The sequence below is a fragment of the Eschscholzia californica genome, unplaced genomic scaffold (genome assembly GCF_041429995.1).
Source record: "Eschscholzia californica isolate CP2 unplaced genomic scaffold, dmEscCali1.0.p SCAF_2, whole genome shotgun sequence".
NCBI classification, from domain to species: domain Eukaryota; kingdom Viridiplantae; phylum Streptophyta; class Magnoliopsida; order Ranunculales; family Papaveraceae; genus Eschscholzia; species Eschscholzia californica.
Genome location: NW_028238309.1, coordinates 60,254,132 through 60,272,020, shown reverse-complemented (window position 1 = coordinate 60,272,020; position 17,889 = coordinate 60,254,132). Strand labels below are relative to the sequence as shown.

Genomic DNA, 17,889 nt, shown 5'->3' with positions numbered 1-17,889 from the left:
AATAAACCCTTTCACGCAACTAAATATAGGAGCATTCATCTACGGCAGATTAACCTAATGTCAAACTTTGATATTCGAACAAATCATGGACCAACAAACATTCGTAACAGTTACAAGAATTTTACATAAATTCTTTTAACATAGTTCAAAGTATAGTAGGTTTTACAGAGATGAGACAAACATCGAATTACAATTTGCCAACTTTTTACAAGAATTTTGCTCTCAAAATGACCTTCAATATCTGTATCTTCGAGCAAAACTTACAGCGTTTTTCATCCACCTATCGCACATAAGGCCGCCTAAATGAATATGCGAAAAATGAATACCAAACAAGAACTCACGTTAATCAACAAAAAATTCGTGAATCGGGGAAGATATCACGACTTCTTTTTGGTAACTCTGGGCTTCTTTGTTTTAGATAAAGGACTGGCACTTTCCTTGAATGCAGATGGACAGAGGCTGTTTATGCTACATGTCCCACATCGAGGTCTGAGAGGAGTACACACTGTTTGCCCAAATCCAACCTGCAATATCACAAAACAATATTCATTATCAGATAATGATGCAAACACGTTTTTTTTTTTTTTGCATAAATGATGCGAACGCGTTGGCAGAGGCTAAAACAGAAGTTTACTCGGATTATCAGATAATTCCCTCAGTATCACATAAACACACAAAATGGAATTGCTCATACCAATAAGGGATTTATAGCAACCCATTCTTCCTTTGGAAGCCATAGTTGGAGAGACTCTCTTGTTTGCTCAGGAGATGAAGTTTTCTGAAAACATAAAAGCAAACAAGAAATAGAGTAATAGTTCAGATTTGGAAGCCATAAAATAATAGACAAGCTTGTGACTTTCTGATAGCCTGGGCTGTCAATAACTCAAAATTATCAATGTCAAGGGATAAGAGTAAAGACTTTATAAAAGAGAGAGATAAGGACTTCAAGAGAGTCCAATGTTGAGACCAATTTCATCGCAATCTTAAAGTTATTTTGGGGTAAATGGTACAATAGAAGCCAAAACAACCCAGTGTCAAGTTAAACTCACCCTAAAGAATGGAAAGCAAAGCTTAGAGCGACACATTCTTTAACTAGATGGAAGCAAAGAAAGAACAAGTAGTGTTAGGTGTGTGAATATTGGACCCAGGACCCGCCCAGGGCCAAAGCAGCCCGGATGGTTGCTCTAGGAACCAATCTCTTTAGGGGCACTTGGGTGTAGACCTATAGACCATCTACAGAAATTTGTGATATTTCAACAAGGTATAAGAAGTTAAGTTGTCGTTCAATTGTTTATAGTGTGGCATGTGTTAAGTGGTTGAGGTGCAAATCCCCCCTAAAGGCATTTTTCCCTTCTCTTAACTTTGGTTCATTACTCCTAACACTAGGGTCGACCTTGGATTTGGAGCTCCGGCAGAAAAAAACAGTTGTACCTAGTTAAATCAGGAATTGTTTTAAGGAAAATACGTATACCTCTTTGGTGCCTGGCCGGGACACCCATCCAAGGCGATTACAAATGCGATGAACATGAGTATCTACACATATCCCTTGAACATCATTCCATGCTACATGCAAAATCTACACCACCTAAACATAAGAAAGATAATTTGAAAGGACAATTCGATGTTTTATTAGATAAAAGAAAAACGTACCAGGTGAGCCATCTTAGGACCTATTCCTGGAAGAGCGAGCAACTCCTCCAGTGAGCTAGGGATATCACCTCCATACTTTTGGAGACATATTTTTGCAACTTTCTTTAAGTATGAAGCCTTTCTAGTGTAAAATCCAACCTGGTAAGAATAAGAGTTTGAGAAAAGACTATGTCACAGGAATAGTTAAGACAAAAGTTTAGTTACACCACCAGGATTTAAATGACGAAAGGACCATATATTAAGGATATCTGTAGCATGAAGGTTCTAGTTCGGGTATTAGACTCATCCCCAAGCTTATTAACCTAACTACTTTATAGATTTGGATTTTAATATCTATTACATGTGCTACCATGTTTATTAGATATCGAAATTCAGAGAACCAGATTGTCTTGGTTCCGATACCGAAATATGAACAATAGCAACCTGAAAACTTGACCAGCTTATGGGTACCACCCATTGACAACCCACTTTTACTCGGTTTTTGAGGGTTGACTGAGGTAATACTAATCGAGAGGGGAGGACATACCGGATAAATCAAATCCCTGATAACTTCTTCTTCAGCTTTGTCCATGGCATCAGCAGCAAGTAGACCCTTTTGAAGGAGCCTTTGGGTTGCCCCTGAAATCATATAATGATTCTTCAGTTGGAAAATTAACTGCAGTACAGAAAATTAGAGGGTAGAGGTGATCTACCCCGAGTGCACTAGATGCTAATGGCCGTATAGAATTTACTAGGAATTTAATATACACTTAGGTTTCGCTACCGACCATGACTCTTGCGGATGAAATTACAATATATTGTGAAACCAATATGAATCAAATGTTTCTCTTTTTAGTCACAGGGAATTTATACTGAAAAACCCCTGGATAAATGAAAGCAAAAAAGTTCATGATATTAAGTAGAAGTACGAAGAGACAAAACAACATCTACTCAAATTCTATGAAACATGAACATTGATATGGGTACCGGGATCCCGCACAAGACAAGTCCGATATGGCGACCAGAACAGAGTCAAAACAGAGATACAACGGTATACGCATCTATATACATATATATATATATATATATATATATATATATATATATATATATATATATATATATATATATATATATCTGTACTTAACATTTTAACATTCTAATTCAACCTCTGTTACATTTTACACAGACCAATTTAACCTAAAGCTGCTTTTTATTGTCCGAAGACGATCCTGTTCCAGTAACAACATGTATATATAAGATCTCATATTCATATAGACTCGAATAAAGTGGCTGTGAGTATCTAACAAGACTATCTGAGTAATGTAAGTTGCCATTTTATATGACATGGCCTAAAATGCTAAAAAGTAGTCTCATGTTACATACGTGTGTACTAGGTTATATTGATTCACGATGTATTTAGACCATCAACACAAGTTACATGACCAACAATTTGCATCTGATATATTTAAAGAAGTCAGCTAAAACTTATTGTTCTTTGAAAGAAAATACTACTTCAGTACTATTAATGTTCTCCGTTCTCACATATGTTATACTGTATTACTGTAAATGTTATGGTTACTAGGACGTGACAAATTCCGATGTAAATTACGGTCTTGCTGATGGCCTAAACTACGCCGTAAACCATAACCTTACAATGTCCTAAACAAAAGCCCATTCAGTACTTCTTTAGGTATCAGGTGATCAAAACCAAGGAATGAAACTTCCCGAAATTTCACCGAAATTTCACGAAACGTTTCTTAAAATGACATTAGGTGCACGAAATAACACTTACAACTATTTCCTGCATAGTTTCCACCGACATGATCGATATTCCACCGAAGTTGTGGGAAATATCGAAATTTCCACCGACATGATGGAAATTTCGACCGACATAGTAGAATTCCAGCAAAAAACCGGAGAAACTAATACTAGAAACATATCTATTTCTTCGTCTTTTTCATCTTCATTTCTCTTAGATCTTTCTTGATTTTTATGTTATGTTTTCCATGGTCTTAAATTGATTTTATCTTAGTAACACCTCTAATATAACTGTGTGATTTACGCTTTGACTTAACTGCCTAAATTGATTTTATCTTAGTAACACCTCTAATATAACTGTGTAATTGACGAAACCTTCTCAAACTAACATAGCTTGTTAATTATTATCAGTAAGAATGTTATCTTTTGGGTGTTATAGCCAAAAAATTATTCAATTTACCCCCGGAAGTAACTGTGTAATTGTTAATACTTCCTCAAACTAATAGATAATGTTAAACATCATTTTTATGCTTCATTATGGTTTAATAATCTTGTTATACATAATTGCATCATATTTCTATCATTTCTGTAGATTTGTAAGATTTCCACACTGACCGAAACATTTCTACGAAACGTTTCCACTTTTGGACCGACCGAAATTTCCACTGAAACCGAAATTTCATTCCTTGATCAAAACTGAAAGTCACCTTCTCTTGTCAAAACCTGGCTCTCCAGGACGCCAAACTTTTACTTGGTAATAATAAATGAAAAGCTTACATTGGATGAAGTGGAAGCAGCTCTCCACTAGCAGAGCTAAGGGAGGCATGGGGGTCAAAAATTTAGCACACATGAATCAAGCTCTCCTTACTAAGTGGTTGTGGAGGATGGATCATGAGAAGGACCAACTTTGGCAAAAGATTATATGTAGCAAGTATGGCAGGAGCTATAAGGATTGGGCATATAAGTGCAAAAGAGCAGCCTATGGGTGTGGAGTTTGGAAAGGCATAACAGCCAATGTGGGGAAGTATCATAGTCTCACTAAGTGGAGGCTGGGTGATGGGTCCAAGATTGAGTTTTGGACGGATTTATGGCTGGGGACCGAAACCTTACAAACTACATTCCCTAATATCTATAGGCTGGCTATGAAACCTAAAGCAACTGTGGCAGAGGTGTCCAACAACAATAGCAGGGAATGGGACATAACAGTCAGAAGAAATTTGAATGATTGGGAACTCCAACAGTATGTTCACCTATTACAAATCCTCCATGATGTCAGTTGGGGGGAAGGCTCGGATATAAGAGTATGGCGTGACGAGGATAAAGACCCATTATCTGTCTCGAACTGCTATAAGAGACTGGACAGCGATGACAGCCTGCTCGAGCCATGCGTCTCAAAATATGCTTGGTTAAAAGCTCTGCCTCCCAGGGTAGGGTTCTTCATGTGGGCGATTTTGCTGCGCAAAATACCTACGGTGGATGCACTGAAAAGAAGAGGATTCCAAATACCTAACAGATGTATCCTATATAAGTTAGAGGAAGAATCGTTGGAGCACTTGTTTTTGCACTGCAAGGTGGCTTCCAACTTGTGGAGTTTTTTCATTCAATCCATGGCTGGGCAATGGTGCATACCTAACTCTATCAATCATTTGATTACTCAATGGGATGGGCTCTACAAGCATAAGCATAGAAGGGAGGTGTGGCAACTAGTTCCTGTTGCAATCATATGGAGCATATGGAATGACAGGAATAACAAGATCTTTAAAGAGAAGAACCTTAATTCTTCAGTGGACATTGAAGATGTGAAGGGCACAATCTTCGCTTGGATTAGGAGAATAGATAAATTTAAGAATGTATCCTATCTTGAAGTAGTTATGCAATGGGATACATGGATGATGTGAGACATTGCCCATAGTATCCCTCCCATCTGTAAATAGTTTTTTCTCCTAATATATTCAATCTAATTTTCAAAAAAAAATAATAAATGAAAAGAACAACTAGAACTTGCCATAGTTAACTGCATCCTTTGTTTGGCTTGATAGAAGACTACCCACCAAAGCCGCAAATCGTCTTTCCTGAAAGACAATAAAGTGGATGATTACCACTGGCATCTTTAACCACAAATCATTCCCATGAATGAAAATGACAATCATTATTCAAGTGATTTAATATTTTCATTAATATCATAATTTGATATATATTTTTATAATTAACGATTTATCAACATGCAGAAGAAGGTGACTGTGACAAAAGAATGGGAGCAAATATGATGATTGTGCTCTAAATGAATAGATTATATGCTAAATAGCCATTAAAAGATCATTTTAGGGAAAGACAATATAATTACCAAAGTTTAGAGAAAAGATCACTTGACAATAAAAAGAACCAACTTTTATACCAATATCTGATTAGGTAGATATATGTAAGTTAGTTTACATATTCTGCTTCTTTGTGCTAGACTATCTCCAACTTTGGGGTTCGAGATTTTTCGTGCGTTTAAGTCACAAGTGGTAGAAAGGAATTACCAATTTACCATAATAAGATGGTAGCTTCTGTGAGGCCTTATGTCCCATAAAATAAGGAAGCATGGAATAACCATCGAAAAAAGGATAAACATCTAACTTAGAAAGCAACCTAAATAAGGCAACTAAGACGGTAGCTGCTAGTCACTCCATTGGTAATATGCCCATAAGAACATACTGTGATTATGCTAATTTAACAAGCAATAAGGCGATGCCAAATGAAAATTGGAAATATGATGATTTTCTATTTTTCTCTTAAATAAAAAAATGTACTACGAATTCATTAAATCAATGGAAAGGTAATAGACAAAATGTTTATGAGAGTGAAAGAGAATGAGTTTCATACTACTAGTATTAGAAAGAGAAAATGTTCCAAATTATTGACTAAAGAGAAAAACCTGATTTTCAAAGTTACACGTCAAGATCATACGTGATACTATTATCGGCAAAAAATGTAAATAACGCCAATTAAGCAGTAATATGTGAAATGCTAACTTGACGTTCATCAACCTTTATATTACCTTAGGTGGTAGAGGAACACTCCCAGCTTTCTCACATCCCATAGTGTCTACAGGAGCATCTTCTGATGACCTCATTAGTTGAATCCCTTCCAGCATTTCTTTCCAACTAGAAGGTGCTTCCACTGTATCATAAGAATGCATTCAACTTATTGGTGTGTGATTTTTGTGCCAAAATGAGAAAGAAAAAAAAAGGTACTTCCACCAAAGGTTGATAAGAATTATGTCAAGACTGGTTGTCGGGTGATTTTAAGATTACCAGCTCTTAGTTACTCTACTCCTTCCATGAAAAGGATTTACCTCTCCATTTTCTTGGTAACTATTAATGACCTTAAGATAAGTTGCTACTTACTTGAAATGACTTCCCGTTTAACAAGAATTGTTTCCCCACCTCCTGTCGGAAGCACATTTAAGGTTGGTTTTGATTTTCCTGCAAAACCATGCAAATGACAAAAGATGCTTCTTACCATTAAATGAAGCAGCTCGTGTATATGTGTAAGAGCTAATGTGAAGGTTTACAGGTGGCGTATTTTTAGTTTTTCCAACTAAAACATGCGTCAACTAAATTAAACACAACAATTTATAATGCTCGATATTGCTTACTTAATTAGCAATTTGGAGATTTAGATACAACTTCAAGTTAACAAATAGGTTGATGCGTGGATACTATTCAAAATGGGACTCACTTAAGAAGGGAGCTTCATTGACTTTCCCATATGCGAACTCTTCAATGTCTGGTAAGCCAGGAAGCTGCAAAGATAGAGCTATTGTCATGTACTATCGTTATCTAACAATCTCATTTGAGTAAAGTAAGCAAGTAATTAATACATTTCTAAACATAAAAAGTACGAAAATGAAGAAACAAAGCTCCACTCCATCTATGAAAGGATAGCATCACTAGTTATAAGTTAAAAATAGCAAATCTTGAAGTATTACAATTGTGATATAGACAAGGTTTATGTAATTGAAGAGATCGACATAATAGAAAGGTTTGTGGTTGAATATACTATGTATATTATCAAACTATTAATGCGAACTAATGGAGGCACATGAATATGTGCATGTGAAATCCGAACTCTAGCATAAAAAAAAGTGTAGTTATCTTAGATCGTAATTATGGGTTGTTTTTTTAATGTAAGAGAAAAATTGATTCTCTCACCTGTTAGAATTTAGAAGTACAAGCAAGTGCTAGATATGTGTGTGAAAGAAAGTCACCAACTACATAGACAACACTAAATTAAAACCTAACTAAGGTACCCATAAGACCCATAGATATTCTTGAAAGAACGTATCTAACTCGAATTGGGTATGAATAAAAAAAAGGATAAATCTTCAATAATAACAACTAAAAATGCTTACTTTCTTCTGCTCTTGAGGTTCAATTTTTGGTTCCACAACTTTAATCTCAGCTTTAATCCCTCTTTTCTTCCTGACAAAAACACGCAGCTCTGCTCCAAAAAACAAAGGCATAAAAGAACATTTTTGGCGCTAAAATTGAAATCCGGAAACGCAATGGAAAAAATTTAGAGCAACAACCCATTTGAGATAATTGTTATTCTAACCTGGGTTTGGCTCCGGATTGTCGATTTCGAGCTTGGTATTGATAATTTTGGAAGAGAATCTTGTACTGACCATGTTTAAGAAAAAATAGGGTTTTCTTCTGTCAGTACATTTGATCTTTGCGAGCGGAATAATGGAGTTTCTGGAGAGAGAACCAAACATTTGGAGGGAACTTTTCGTTTCCCTAGAAGCAAGCAATTTATTATGGAGTATTTATTTTAGGAATAATTCTCGATTAGCCCCCTAATTTATGATATCCTTTTCGTTTGATCCTCTTGGTTTATGTGGCGCTATGATAACGTACGTGTCTGTTATATTACCCACAATTTTAAGGGGGGTTCTTTGGGAATTCTCAAATTTTACATGGAAATTTTTTCTTACGGATGCCCATCCGAAATTTCAACTAAGACCCCCAATCTTTTATATCTTTTGATAGACATCCTTTATTTTCTACTTTTATCTCCATCTCATTTTCAACTTTTTTTCATATATAATGAGAAAAAAGAGTTAATCTTTGTCTATGTATCTCTACCTCTATGCCGACAACAAAAGACTTCTTCTGTCGTCGGCAGAGAGAATGGAGATAGAGAAGAGAAACAGGGAGCAGAAGAAAGAGACTATATTTATATATTTTTCTAGAAAAAAAATTGGACTTCCCATTAGAAGACATCCGTTTAAGTAACTTGAACATAAATATTTGCAACAAAAAAAGGTTAACCATGAATATGAAGAAAAAGAAAGAGAGAACTTTGGAGCGTAAAAGTAGAGCTAAAAAAAGCTTACCCCCTTATGTTTAGGTTAATAAAACACCCCAACTAAAGAAAAAACTCAATTTTGGGCCCATGTTAACTCAATCTTGGCCCCATGATTTTTTTAATGGTCCACTAGTTGACCATTAAATGATTCTTCAATTTTCAAAATTGGCCTTGCTTCATCTCATCAAAAAAAAAAAGACCTTGTTTTTATTTGTTTGTCTTTATGTTTGTTTTTTTCTTCCTCTTCAATGGACTTCCGTTGAGGGAAAAAACAGAGGGAAGGAGTGAAAAACGGTTGAGAGAAAGAGAGGGAGGAAAGGAAAATGGGACAATGCCCGGCCACAATCCCGGCCCAATCCCGACATAAGTTTCCTCTCTCTCAACATCAGCCCGCCACATCTCCCGTCGAGATTGTAGTCTAGCATTCTATCAGGGTTGGGGAGGAAAACCTTGGCCACCCGGTTTCAATTTGAAACCCCATTTCTCACTTCTATCCCTTACTTTTTTATCCTTCATTTGTTTTCCTTCATTTGTTTTAGCGAGAACTTCCAGGCTTATTATTAAAGGTACAAATAAGTAACAATTTTGTCGGACTTTAGGCCTTATTCATGTTTTTGAACTTTAGGCCTCTTTCATTATTGGTTTAACTTAGGCGCTTATCACATTTTCATGATGTATCAATTGCCTTGTAACGACTAACACAAATCGTAGTCGATTTCTCAAGAAAAAACACAGTGGGCTCTAGTCAAACTCAAGAGGTATTTTTTTTGAACTTTAGGCCTCTTTCATTATTGGTTTAACTTAGGCGCTTATCACATTTTCATGATGTATCAATTGCCTTGTAACGACTAACACAAATCGTAGTCGATTTCTCAAGAAAAAACACAGTGGGCTCTGGTCAAACTCAAGAGGATTACCATAGTATTTTTTTTTCCAACCCTAAGATATTAAGAGAATCTTGAAAGTTAACCAAAAAAATATGAATTTGAGGAAGATCATGATTTAGGGGTAAACCCATATTGGATTAATATGTAATGAGAAGTTTACACTACCATTGGGTTAACCAGAAAGTGATTATGTTTCTACATAAAAACACAATCCAAAATCCGGATGGTTAAATCTTCAATCACAAGTTAAATGAAAAACAAGATTCGATAGAATTCTTGTTTGTAGTAACAGAGTTTCATGTACCTATTCTTAGACAAGTTCGAGTTTGGGCGTGGGAGGAAATTGTGTGCCCAAATGAATTATCCTCCACTTTCTCAAATCAGGATTAATCGTCTTCAATGTCTATGTTCTGTCTTCACTTTCTACTTCTGGGTTTGAATATGTGTTCCTTGTAGTATTTGAGTTCCATAATACTTTCTTTTATATCGTCCATTGCCCGATGTCTGTTTGTCTTTGATGGGGCCCTCTGGTTATCTGTACAAACAACCGAAAAAGTTCAGAAAAGTTGGGCTGAAGAACTCGATTCCTTCATAATACATTTGAGTTGATTTTCCAAACAAATCATTTAAAAGGACATTTACAACTTTCAATCAGTTTGAAAATATTAAAGAGCAATACAAGTAGAGCAAGATAGAAAAATGTTGTTTTGAACAACGTATAGATAAGCAGTGCGAATATATTAGTGTTGCTTACAGTAAGCATTTAAATCAATTGGCGCATGGAAATTTCAAGATGGTTGCAATCAATGAGCATGGGTATCAGATTGTGTGGATGAATTTCAGTTAGTTCAAACTAGTATTATGGTTTCTCTTAATTTATATCTAAATTCTAGACCTATGTAACATGGAATACTACAGGTATATATGTATATATAAGTAACAGTTCTAGTGCATACAACATAAGCAGTTCTTCAACCATCCAGTAGGCCAATTGTTTTTATTGATTAGAAGAGTGAACTTCGAAGAGAGTTTGATAATACCTAGTTAGCTATTGATTTGGCTAAATTGGACACTAGTCAGGGATTATTTGGACATTAGGTAGGATAAATCGGACAAAATAGCCAGTGATTATATACGTTTGAGAACCTATGAAACGGAGTATAGCTAGTCGAGTCGCTGAGGTTTTGGAATTAGCGACTATTAGGGGACCAATCAACAGTAGTCCGGGATTTTTACAACGTAGACTCGCAAGAACTTTATCTTGGGGCTGATTTTTTGGTCATAAAATTATTTTTTGCAGCTACACACAAGATGCAGATACCAATTCTTGCATTACACCTCTGCAGTGACTACAGGTCTTAAATATGAGTACCCGAGATGGGGCAAAGGGACACTAAGAAAGAGTATCAATGTTACATACATTTAAACTAGTTTGATTCATAAGAGATTAAGACAAATGACATGCGATAACTGCAATTTGTTTGGCTATTTTGAACTCATTTAGTATGCCTCGAATTTGAAGATATAGCGTGGTAAACAATAGCATTCTAAGTATATGATGATTTCCACTTATTGTAACCCAATTATACAAGTAAAAACAGTTACCTCGGGGGTACCAGCGTATGCATAGTGCCTTAATACTGCTAACATCAACAAGTACGTGGGAGAAAAGACTCGCCAAATCAGGCATATATTTCTGACCAGGGAAAGGAGACAACTTCAGATATAGGATAAATGCATAAATATCACATATAGAAAAGACGTAATGAGGTACATGATTTTCATTATGGGAGAACAAAAAAAGAAACAATTAACATACGCAGATGTAGTTCTTTTACTTAATCTTTAATCTTTCGACTCCAAACGAACACAATATGGGGTCTTAAGCAAATGATAAATATATATATATATATATATATATATATATATATATACATTGATATAGAAAGAATTATGCTAAATTTACGCTCGACTTACCTTCAGATACTGAAAGTCCACATACACGGAATTTCCAGCTAATAAAGGTTGATGGTTCCCAATATGATCTTTCACAAATTTTATAACCTATAAAACAATAAAATGTGCAATACAAAAATTATTCAAATATGCTAAACTGAAGAAACGAAACAGCATAAAAGTTCATGAGCTAGTGATATGGAGGGCATAAGCAAAAGAAACATTGAAAGGCCAAGATTCTGCATTGGAGCACGAATGCACTATCTGTAGCCCGTAACATTGTACACTTGTCTTTCTGTTGTCCCATGTCATGTTACTGTCGAACATAACCCTGATTTCTCATTAACGAACGACATTCATCAGTTAGGCCTTCATTTTCGTCATTATGAAGTCTTTAGTATCGATGAGCTGATTCTCAAAATGACAATTCTCTTCATACCCATACGATACTGAAGGAGCAGGTAGAACCAAGAGTACTACTTTCCCTGCCACCAGCGGCAGCCTCTAAAATACAATATGAGAAACTCAAAGATATATAGGTGAACCTTTCTTTACTCGCAACCAACAATTTAGATATGAGAGTAAAGTTATCACATACTTAGATCTAGTTTAGTTTAAACTTGACCTGGGGAAGCATCAATCTACAAAATCCATAGATTCTAGTAGAGTGACTTCATTGCAGGGGAAATAGGATATTGATAGCAATGCATGGTAGGCCTCGAAGGTAACAACATAGATGTGTCAAGCTCATTGTCACCCCAAACCACATGTGATGTGACCTGGAAGGCTCATATGCACTACTCTGGACTCGCATTGTTTACTAAGAGCTTCCAAACATTGGTTATCAAGTGCGACCTTGTATCACATACTGGTTAGGATTTTTGGGTGGGTTTGGCACTTAGGCCAGTGCCACTAGTCAGAGTATTCATTTAGGCATACCAAGCACTTACGTTCTTACTAATTTGAGAGAAGAGGCAAAAGAACAAAGATAGATGATAATCTAGGAGGAAGCCTAAAAGACGTAAGAAGATAACACTGAAAGCTCTTTACAGTGACCAATAGATGATGGTTCTAATCAAATTTTCCTTAACGCCTACAGCAACTAGAGAAACAAGAATCATATGGGGTGCGGAAATCAAGGAATGCGGCTACATTCAAAGCCAAGCAGATTAAGTTTGATGATATCAAAGTGAACATAGTATACTACGACTACTATATTTCTGGGTAAAGAGGAAACATTAGACAGCTTCAATGTCATAAAGAGAAACAAGAACCAAGAGAAGCAAGAATAACAAGTGCTATAAGAAATTCAACAGATTACACGCAAAAGTGATTATAATTATTCCAGAACAATAAAGGGAATAAACAAATGCTCAATATGTTTAACAAACACAGATGACAAACAGACCTGCTTTTCAGCTTCTCGTTCGCTAATGGTACTGTGAAGCACCTTCGTCGTCAACCCTAAAAGGAAAAAAGGAAACAATGAAATAAAATTTGTTCGTGTAATACATTGGAGGACAGTAACACCATTGCAATGACACAAAAATGTTTATGGTTGAGGGTTAAGAAGTTTCTTAAATGCTTACCACTGGCTGCATGATGGTTTTGGCACCACTCACCCATATTATCTAGACATTCCTTGGTTTGATGGATCACCAAATCAGGACCCTGTACAGAGATAAACATTTCGGTTAATATGGCCAGACTAGCTCAGAATTTGTAAACAAATTCCCAATATTAATGAAGTATTTGTCAAACAAAAGAAAATTTTTACAGGGAATGCAACTAAGTTACCTCCACTGACTTGGTCAAACTGCCATCAGTAATAACACAAGCAATCTCCAAAATCCGATCTATCTCAATATTCAATCCTGCACGGAAAAGTTTGTTAGACTAGCAACAACAATAATAGCACAACAGAAACCATGTGTTGCTGCCCTCCATAGAGGAGAACGGAGTTCAAACCACGATGAGGTTCTTGGTCCTCTTTAAGAACCATGCCGACCTTTGCAAGAAAAAAGAAGAGAAACCACAGTAGAAAAAAGGTTTTATCATGTGAATATTAATATGGGGTTCTAATTCACTTATGACTTCAAAGGTGTCTAATCCAAAAGATTGTTACATTCTTTATCATTTTTTTTATTTGAATGAATGATTCGCCTTGGGTTCAGACCGTGTTTAGAAAAATAGAATTGTAGACCAACCACCTCAAATTGAGCTAGATATTTGTCTTTGAATAAAGAAAATAATTTATACTACTGTAATATGGATGTACAAAACACAGTAATCAATAAACTGAGCTCCAACAACATACAGACTAGGAAAAATTACATAGATATAAACATAGCCTCCCAATTCAACATAAAATCAAACTTAGCTTTATTTAACCGCAGGAAGCAGAGCCAAGTATAATACACTTTAGTAACAATGGAGAAAGTTTATGAAGGTCAAAACAAACCACCCTTGCAAAACTAGTAGGGTAAAAAGCCTTGAGGTTGCACTGAAATGTCGGCTATGACCGATCATTAACATCAAGGAACAAAGAACGCAGAAGCAGACCAGATACATACAGAAATTGTTGGACATATCACGTGTGCTAAAACAATATGAACCTGTCGGCTATGACCAATCATTAACATCAAGGAACAAAGAACGCAGAAGCAGACCAGATACATACAGAAATTGTTGGACATATCACGTGTGCTAAAAACAATATGAACCAGCCGAGAAATTCTCAGGCCCAACATAGCTCTCCTGAAGTAGCAATCCAGCAGCATATGTGTGCCTTAGACCTTAGTTACTTACGTTAGTCTTACTTTACGTACTTCTTTCTTTTAGTTACAAGATGAGAACTAGAACGTTTCCTTTTGATATTTAGTTCTTTTACTTCTCCTAAGAGAATGGTATAAGTTCTTATTTTATTTATTTATTTATTTTATTTATTTATTTTATTAATTTCTATATGTATTCTTCTGAATGTTTTCAGAGATAATAACTTATTACTCCGGATGATTTAATATCTAAAAGGAGTTTTGATGGTATTATGCATCTATGTAGCATAGAAGTCAGTAAACGGACTATCTTTGCATGGTCCAGGGCTATAAAAGAATATAGAGACATATCGTATATAGATACGGTAGTAAATTGGGAGGCTTGAATGATGTAACAAGCCCCATCTTTTGTATTCACAATTTCTGTACATACTTTTACAATATGTATATATACGAGGGTGTAACCCGTGCCCGTGGGGCACGGACGATATGTATATATATATATATATATATACATATATTCATTCAAAATTTCAAAAAAAAAAAGATGCATCTATGTAGCAAGTTTACTAGTTTTAATATGTTTCTGGGTCTCTTTTACTTCTAAGAGAATGGTATTTGTTCTTTTCTTTTTTATTAATTTTTGGATGTATTCTTCCCAGTATTTTAAGAGGTTATAACTTGTTCCTCTGAGTAATTTTACATCTACAAGGAGTCTTGATGGTACTACACATCTTATGTAGCAATTTTTACTGGCTTTAATATTTTCTTCAGTCTCTTTCATATGGAGTTATCAACGTAAAGAGCTTCTAATAAGAATTTTAAGAGCTTTAGTTTCTTTTCTTTTTGAAGATAGCTTAAGTCATTGAAGCTTATTCTCATTTTGCTCAAGTATAAATCAAAATATTTCAAGGTTTATTTTAGTCTTAACTATTTCGTCTGGGGGATTTCTTCAATTTCAGTTGCTTTAATTTTTTTTATCTCAAAGAATGTAAACCTCCGTAATTGCTTCCCCCACTTTGTTGTTTACAACTTTACATCATGAAAGAACAGACTTTTATTCTGGATTGACCACAGATCTTTCCAATACATCGTTAGAAAGAAAAAAGTAAACGTAAAGACACTCTCCAGTAAAATTTAGTGACAGGTAGGTACCAAATGGAAAACAACTGCTTACCTGTCATTTCCAAGTCAATCCACACAAGGGGGGACTTGTACTCTGAAGTTGTTGACGTGCTTTTCTGGTTCTGCTTGTCGTATTTTTCCACTGTCATCTCACTTGACTTACCACTCCGTCTCCCCTTATCTGAATTAAAAGAAAATGTTTCATCAATATAATATATTAAGCCACTGATTTCTTTATTTTTACTAAGCTCATATAAATCAGGAAATAATTATAATATTATAAATTTTAGCCATGTTATTGACATTTGACCGTTTAAAAATAAATTGTAAATGAAAATATGAGTTCCCCAACATTTCAGCAATTCATTATATCTGCCTTCAGCTCTAGCATAGGACAGGCAAAAGTGCTCAGTTTACTCTTTCAGATTTGCATGTTCATGCTTCAAATGAAAGAGACGCCTGACTGCAAGGTGGTTCGAACTTATGGCAAAACTTATGAAAGATGTTAAAGGGTTGCCATTCCATTACAGTAGAAACTCGAATTGAGCCAAGACAAAATCATTTCAGATTTTGTCCTGAACTGGGAGGCTATGATGATATAACATAGCTACCCCAAATCTTTTTATGTTCTTTCTCAACAAATATTAATTTATCATTTCAAAAATTATCTCCCAAATGGTAATATTCCTCCCCCCCCCGCCCCCCCCCCCCCCCCCATCTTGTCCACGGTATCAAGGAGCGAATGAAGTTCACCCGCCAGATTAATGGCACCACGTCAACTTTGTCGTAACTAGAGTCTCCCTTGCAGTAAAAGGCCCATGTTTTATACTTAAATACCTTTTCTGTTTTACTGAGTAAAACCAAGAGCATATCAGGCTCCATGTTCCCATCAAATTCGGACAGTGATTTCAATGTCTCCAAATTGATATACAACTACGATTCGTAGAAAATGATTGCATCATAGAATTTACTTATATTTTGGAAATTATATGGCTTACACATGGGATCGAGGTAGTATTACCATCAAACATAGCAGGAGACAACTGGTGTCATATCTGGCAGCTGGGTGCTTTAAATAGAGAATAATCTACTACTGATTGAGAAGTCTGAGAGTATTCTTAAACAATCTCAACCAAAAAGAGCATGTGAGATCACTGGTAGCAAACCTAATAGTCGAATTGCCTACTACTTCTAGAAGAATATCTAATCAGCTGCCGACATCAATTTCTACTACTTAGAAACTTGAAAGAAAACTACTACTTGAGAATAATTTCTAATAACTCAAACTGAAATACACAATCACTCACCATTTTACCTTAATAAATCTTCATTTTCAAGCTAAGCTTTTATTTCTAAATTGAAACAGAGCAAGAAAACTAGGGTTTCATGAAAAACTAGAAATTTGAAAGGGTTTAACAAAGAGTATTACCTTCTTTAGCACGAAGTTCAGCTTCATCAATCAGCGTTTCTGCTTTATCATCATCGGCGTCCAAATCCAAAACAGAAAACGCATTCGAGAGCATATTCATTGTTTCTAGTTTAGAGAGAGAGAGAAAGGAGCTTGAAATCTATTCGGTGAAGTTGATCAGAGTGGGGGATTAAAACGTTGTTGATGAACTCTTTCTCTCTCTCTCTCTCTAAGTTTTTTTATTTTTTTCGCGTGCTGATGGATGATGGGATTCTCTTTCTTTTGTAAACCCCGATTCAGACGCTAAAGATTCGCTTCTCTAGTCAGACAGTCTGTCTGTCTGTCAGTGTGAAGTAACTCCCCCTCAAGGACAAAGGTCATTTGATGGGTCTGCTTTTAGAGATTGTTTGAAGGATCATAGATTTTTTTTTTTGTTGAAACTTGAAGGATCATAGATGCTTTATGTACTTAAAGTTATGACTCATGTACATTTTAATTCTAAAGTTATTGAGATTTGTAAAAGTAATATAGAAATACAATATCAAATTTAAGTCAATAAATGAAGGTAACGTTCTCGCATCGCTCGCGAGTGTCTAGAGACTGGAATATAGGTGTAAGACTGTGAGTTCAAGCTTCGTAAGTACTGAGGTTTTTTGGGTGGGCAAGTGGTGTCTTCGCCAAAAATAAAATCTCGCGCCAATGTGAGGTGGTAAAAACATAGACAATATCGATAATTGCTAAAGTTGTGTCATTGAAGTAGTTATTTCACTTCTGTTACTTTTCTTGGTGTTCTCTTTATTAAATGTGGATTAGAATGTTCTAATTTTTGTACTTAGTAAGTTCATTGAGTGTTTCACCAACCCTAAAATTCTCGTACTCGTCGAGGATTTTGGGTTTCAGATAAATCCATCCCCTTCGTTAGTTGGCCAATAAGCAGACAACCGTTTTTCTTATATGGACAACTATCTTATGTGGGCAACCTAAAAAATTTAATTTT

General features: G+C 35.5%; 2 protein-coding genes across 2 annotated transcripts; both read right to left on the bottom strand.

Annotated features, from left to right (window-relative positions):
* Positions 1-104: 104 nt before the first annotated feature.
* ATNTH1 (DNA glycosylase superfamily protein) lies at positions 105-8,572 on the bottom strand. The gene is made up of 11 exons (XM_086661740.1): positions 7,990-8,572; positions 7,787-7,875; positions 7,114-7,177; positions 6,780-6,857; positions 6,431-6,552; positions 5,396-5,462; positions 2,177-2,268; positions 1,651-1,788; positions 1,472-1,576; positions 695-778; positions 105-524 (listed from the first exon to the last, which is right to left on the bottom strand). The coding sequence occupies exons 1-11, from the start codon at positions 8,147-8,149 to the stop codon at positions 378-380; spliced, it is 1,146 nt and encodes a 381-aa protein (XP_086517866.1). The 5' UTR covers positions 8,150-8,572; the 3' UTR covers positions 105-377.
* Positions 8,573-9,743: 1,171 nt separating this feature from the next.
* On the bottom strand, positions 9,744-17,335 carry LOC147559801 (Polynucleotidyl transferase, ribonuclease H-like superfamily protein). Its single transcript, XM_086661746.1, has 8 exons — positions 16,914-17,335; positions 15,537-15,665; positions 13,383-13,459; positions 13,175-13,256; positions 12,994-13,049; positions 11,607-11,693; positions 11,235-11,325; positions 9,744-10,164 (listed from the first exon to the last, which is right to left on the bottom strand). The coding sequence occupies exons 1-8, from the start codon at positions 17,011-17,013 to the stop codon at positions 10,046-10,048; spliced, it is 741 nt and encodes a 246-aa protein (XP_086517872.1). The 5' UTR covers positions 17,014-17,335; the 3' UTR covers positions 9,744-10,045.
* Between the last annotated feature and the right edge of the window lie 554 nt (positions 17,336-17,889).

Bases quoted from the DNA above. Each gene is read 5' to 3' on its own strand.
- ATNTH1 (XM_086661740.1), bottom strand. From the start codon at position 8,149: ATGTTTGGTTCTCTCTCCAGAAACTCCATTATTCCGCTCGCAAAGATC. The intron at 7,876-7,989 runs GTTAGAATAACA...TTTTTGGAGCAG, and splicing joins CAATCCGGAGCCAAACCCAG to AGCTGCGTGTTTTTGTCAGG. The intron at 525-694 runs GTATGAGCAATT...GTGATATTGCAG, and splicing joins TTGCTATAAATCCCTTATTG to GTTGGATTTGGGCAAACAGT.
- LOC147559801 (XM_086661746.1), bottom strand. From the start codon at position 17,013: ATGAATATGCTCTCGAATGCGTTTTCTGTTTTGGATTTGGACGCCGAT. The intron at 13,257-13,382 runs GTAACTTAGTTG...ATCTCTGTACAG, and splicing joins GTTTGACCAAGTCAGTGGAG to GGTCCTGATTTGGTGATCCA. The intron at 11,694-12,993 runs GTCTGTTTGTCA...ATTGTTTTATAG, and splicing joins AACGAGAAGCTGAAAAGCAG to GTTATAAAATTTGTGAAAGA.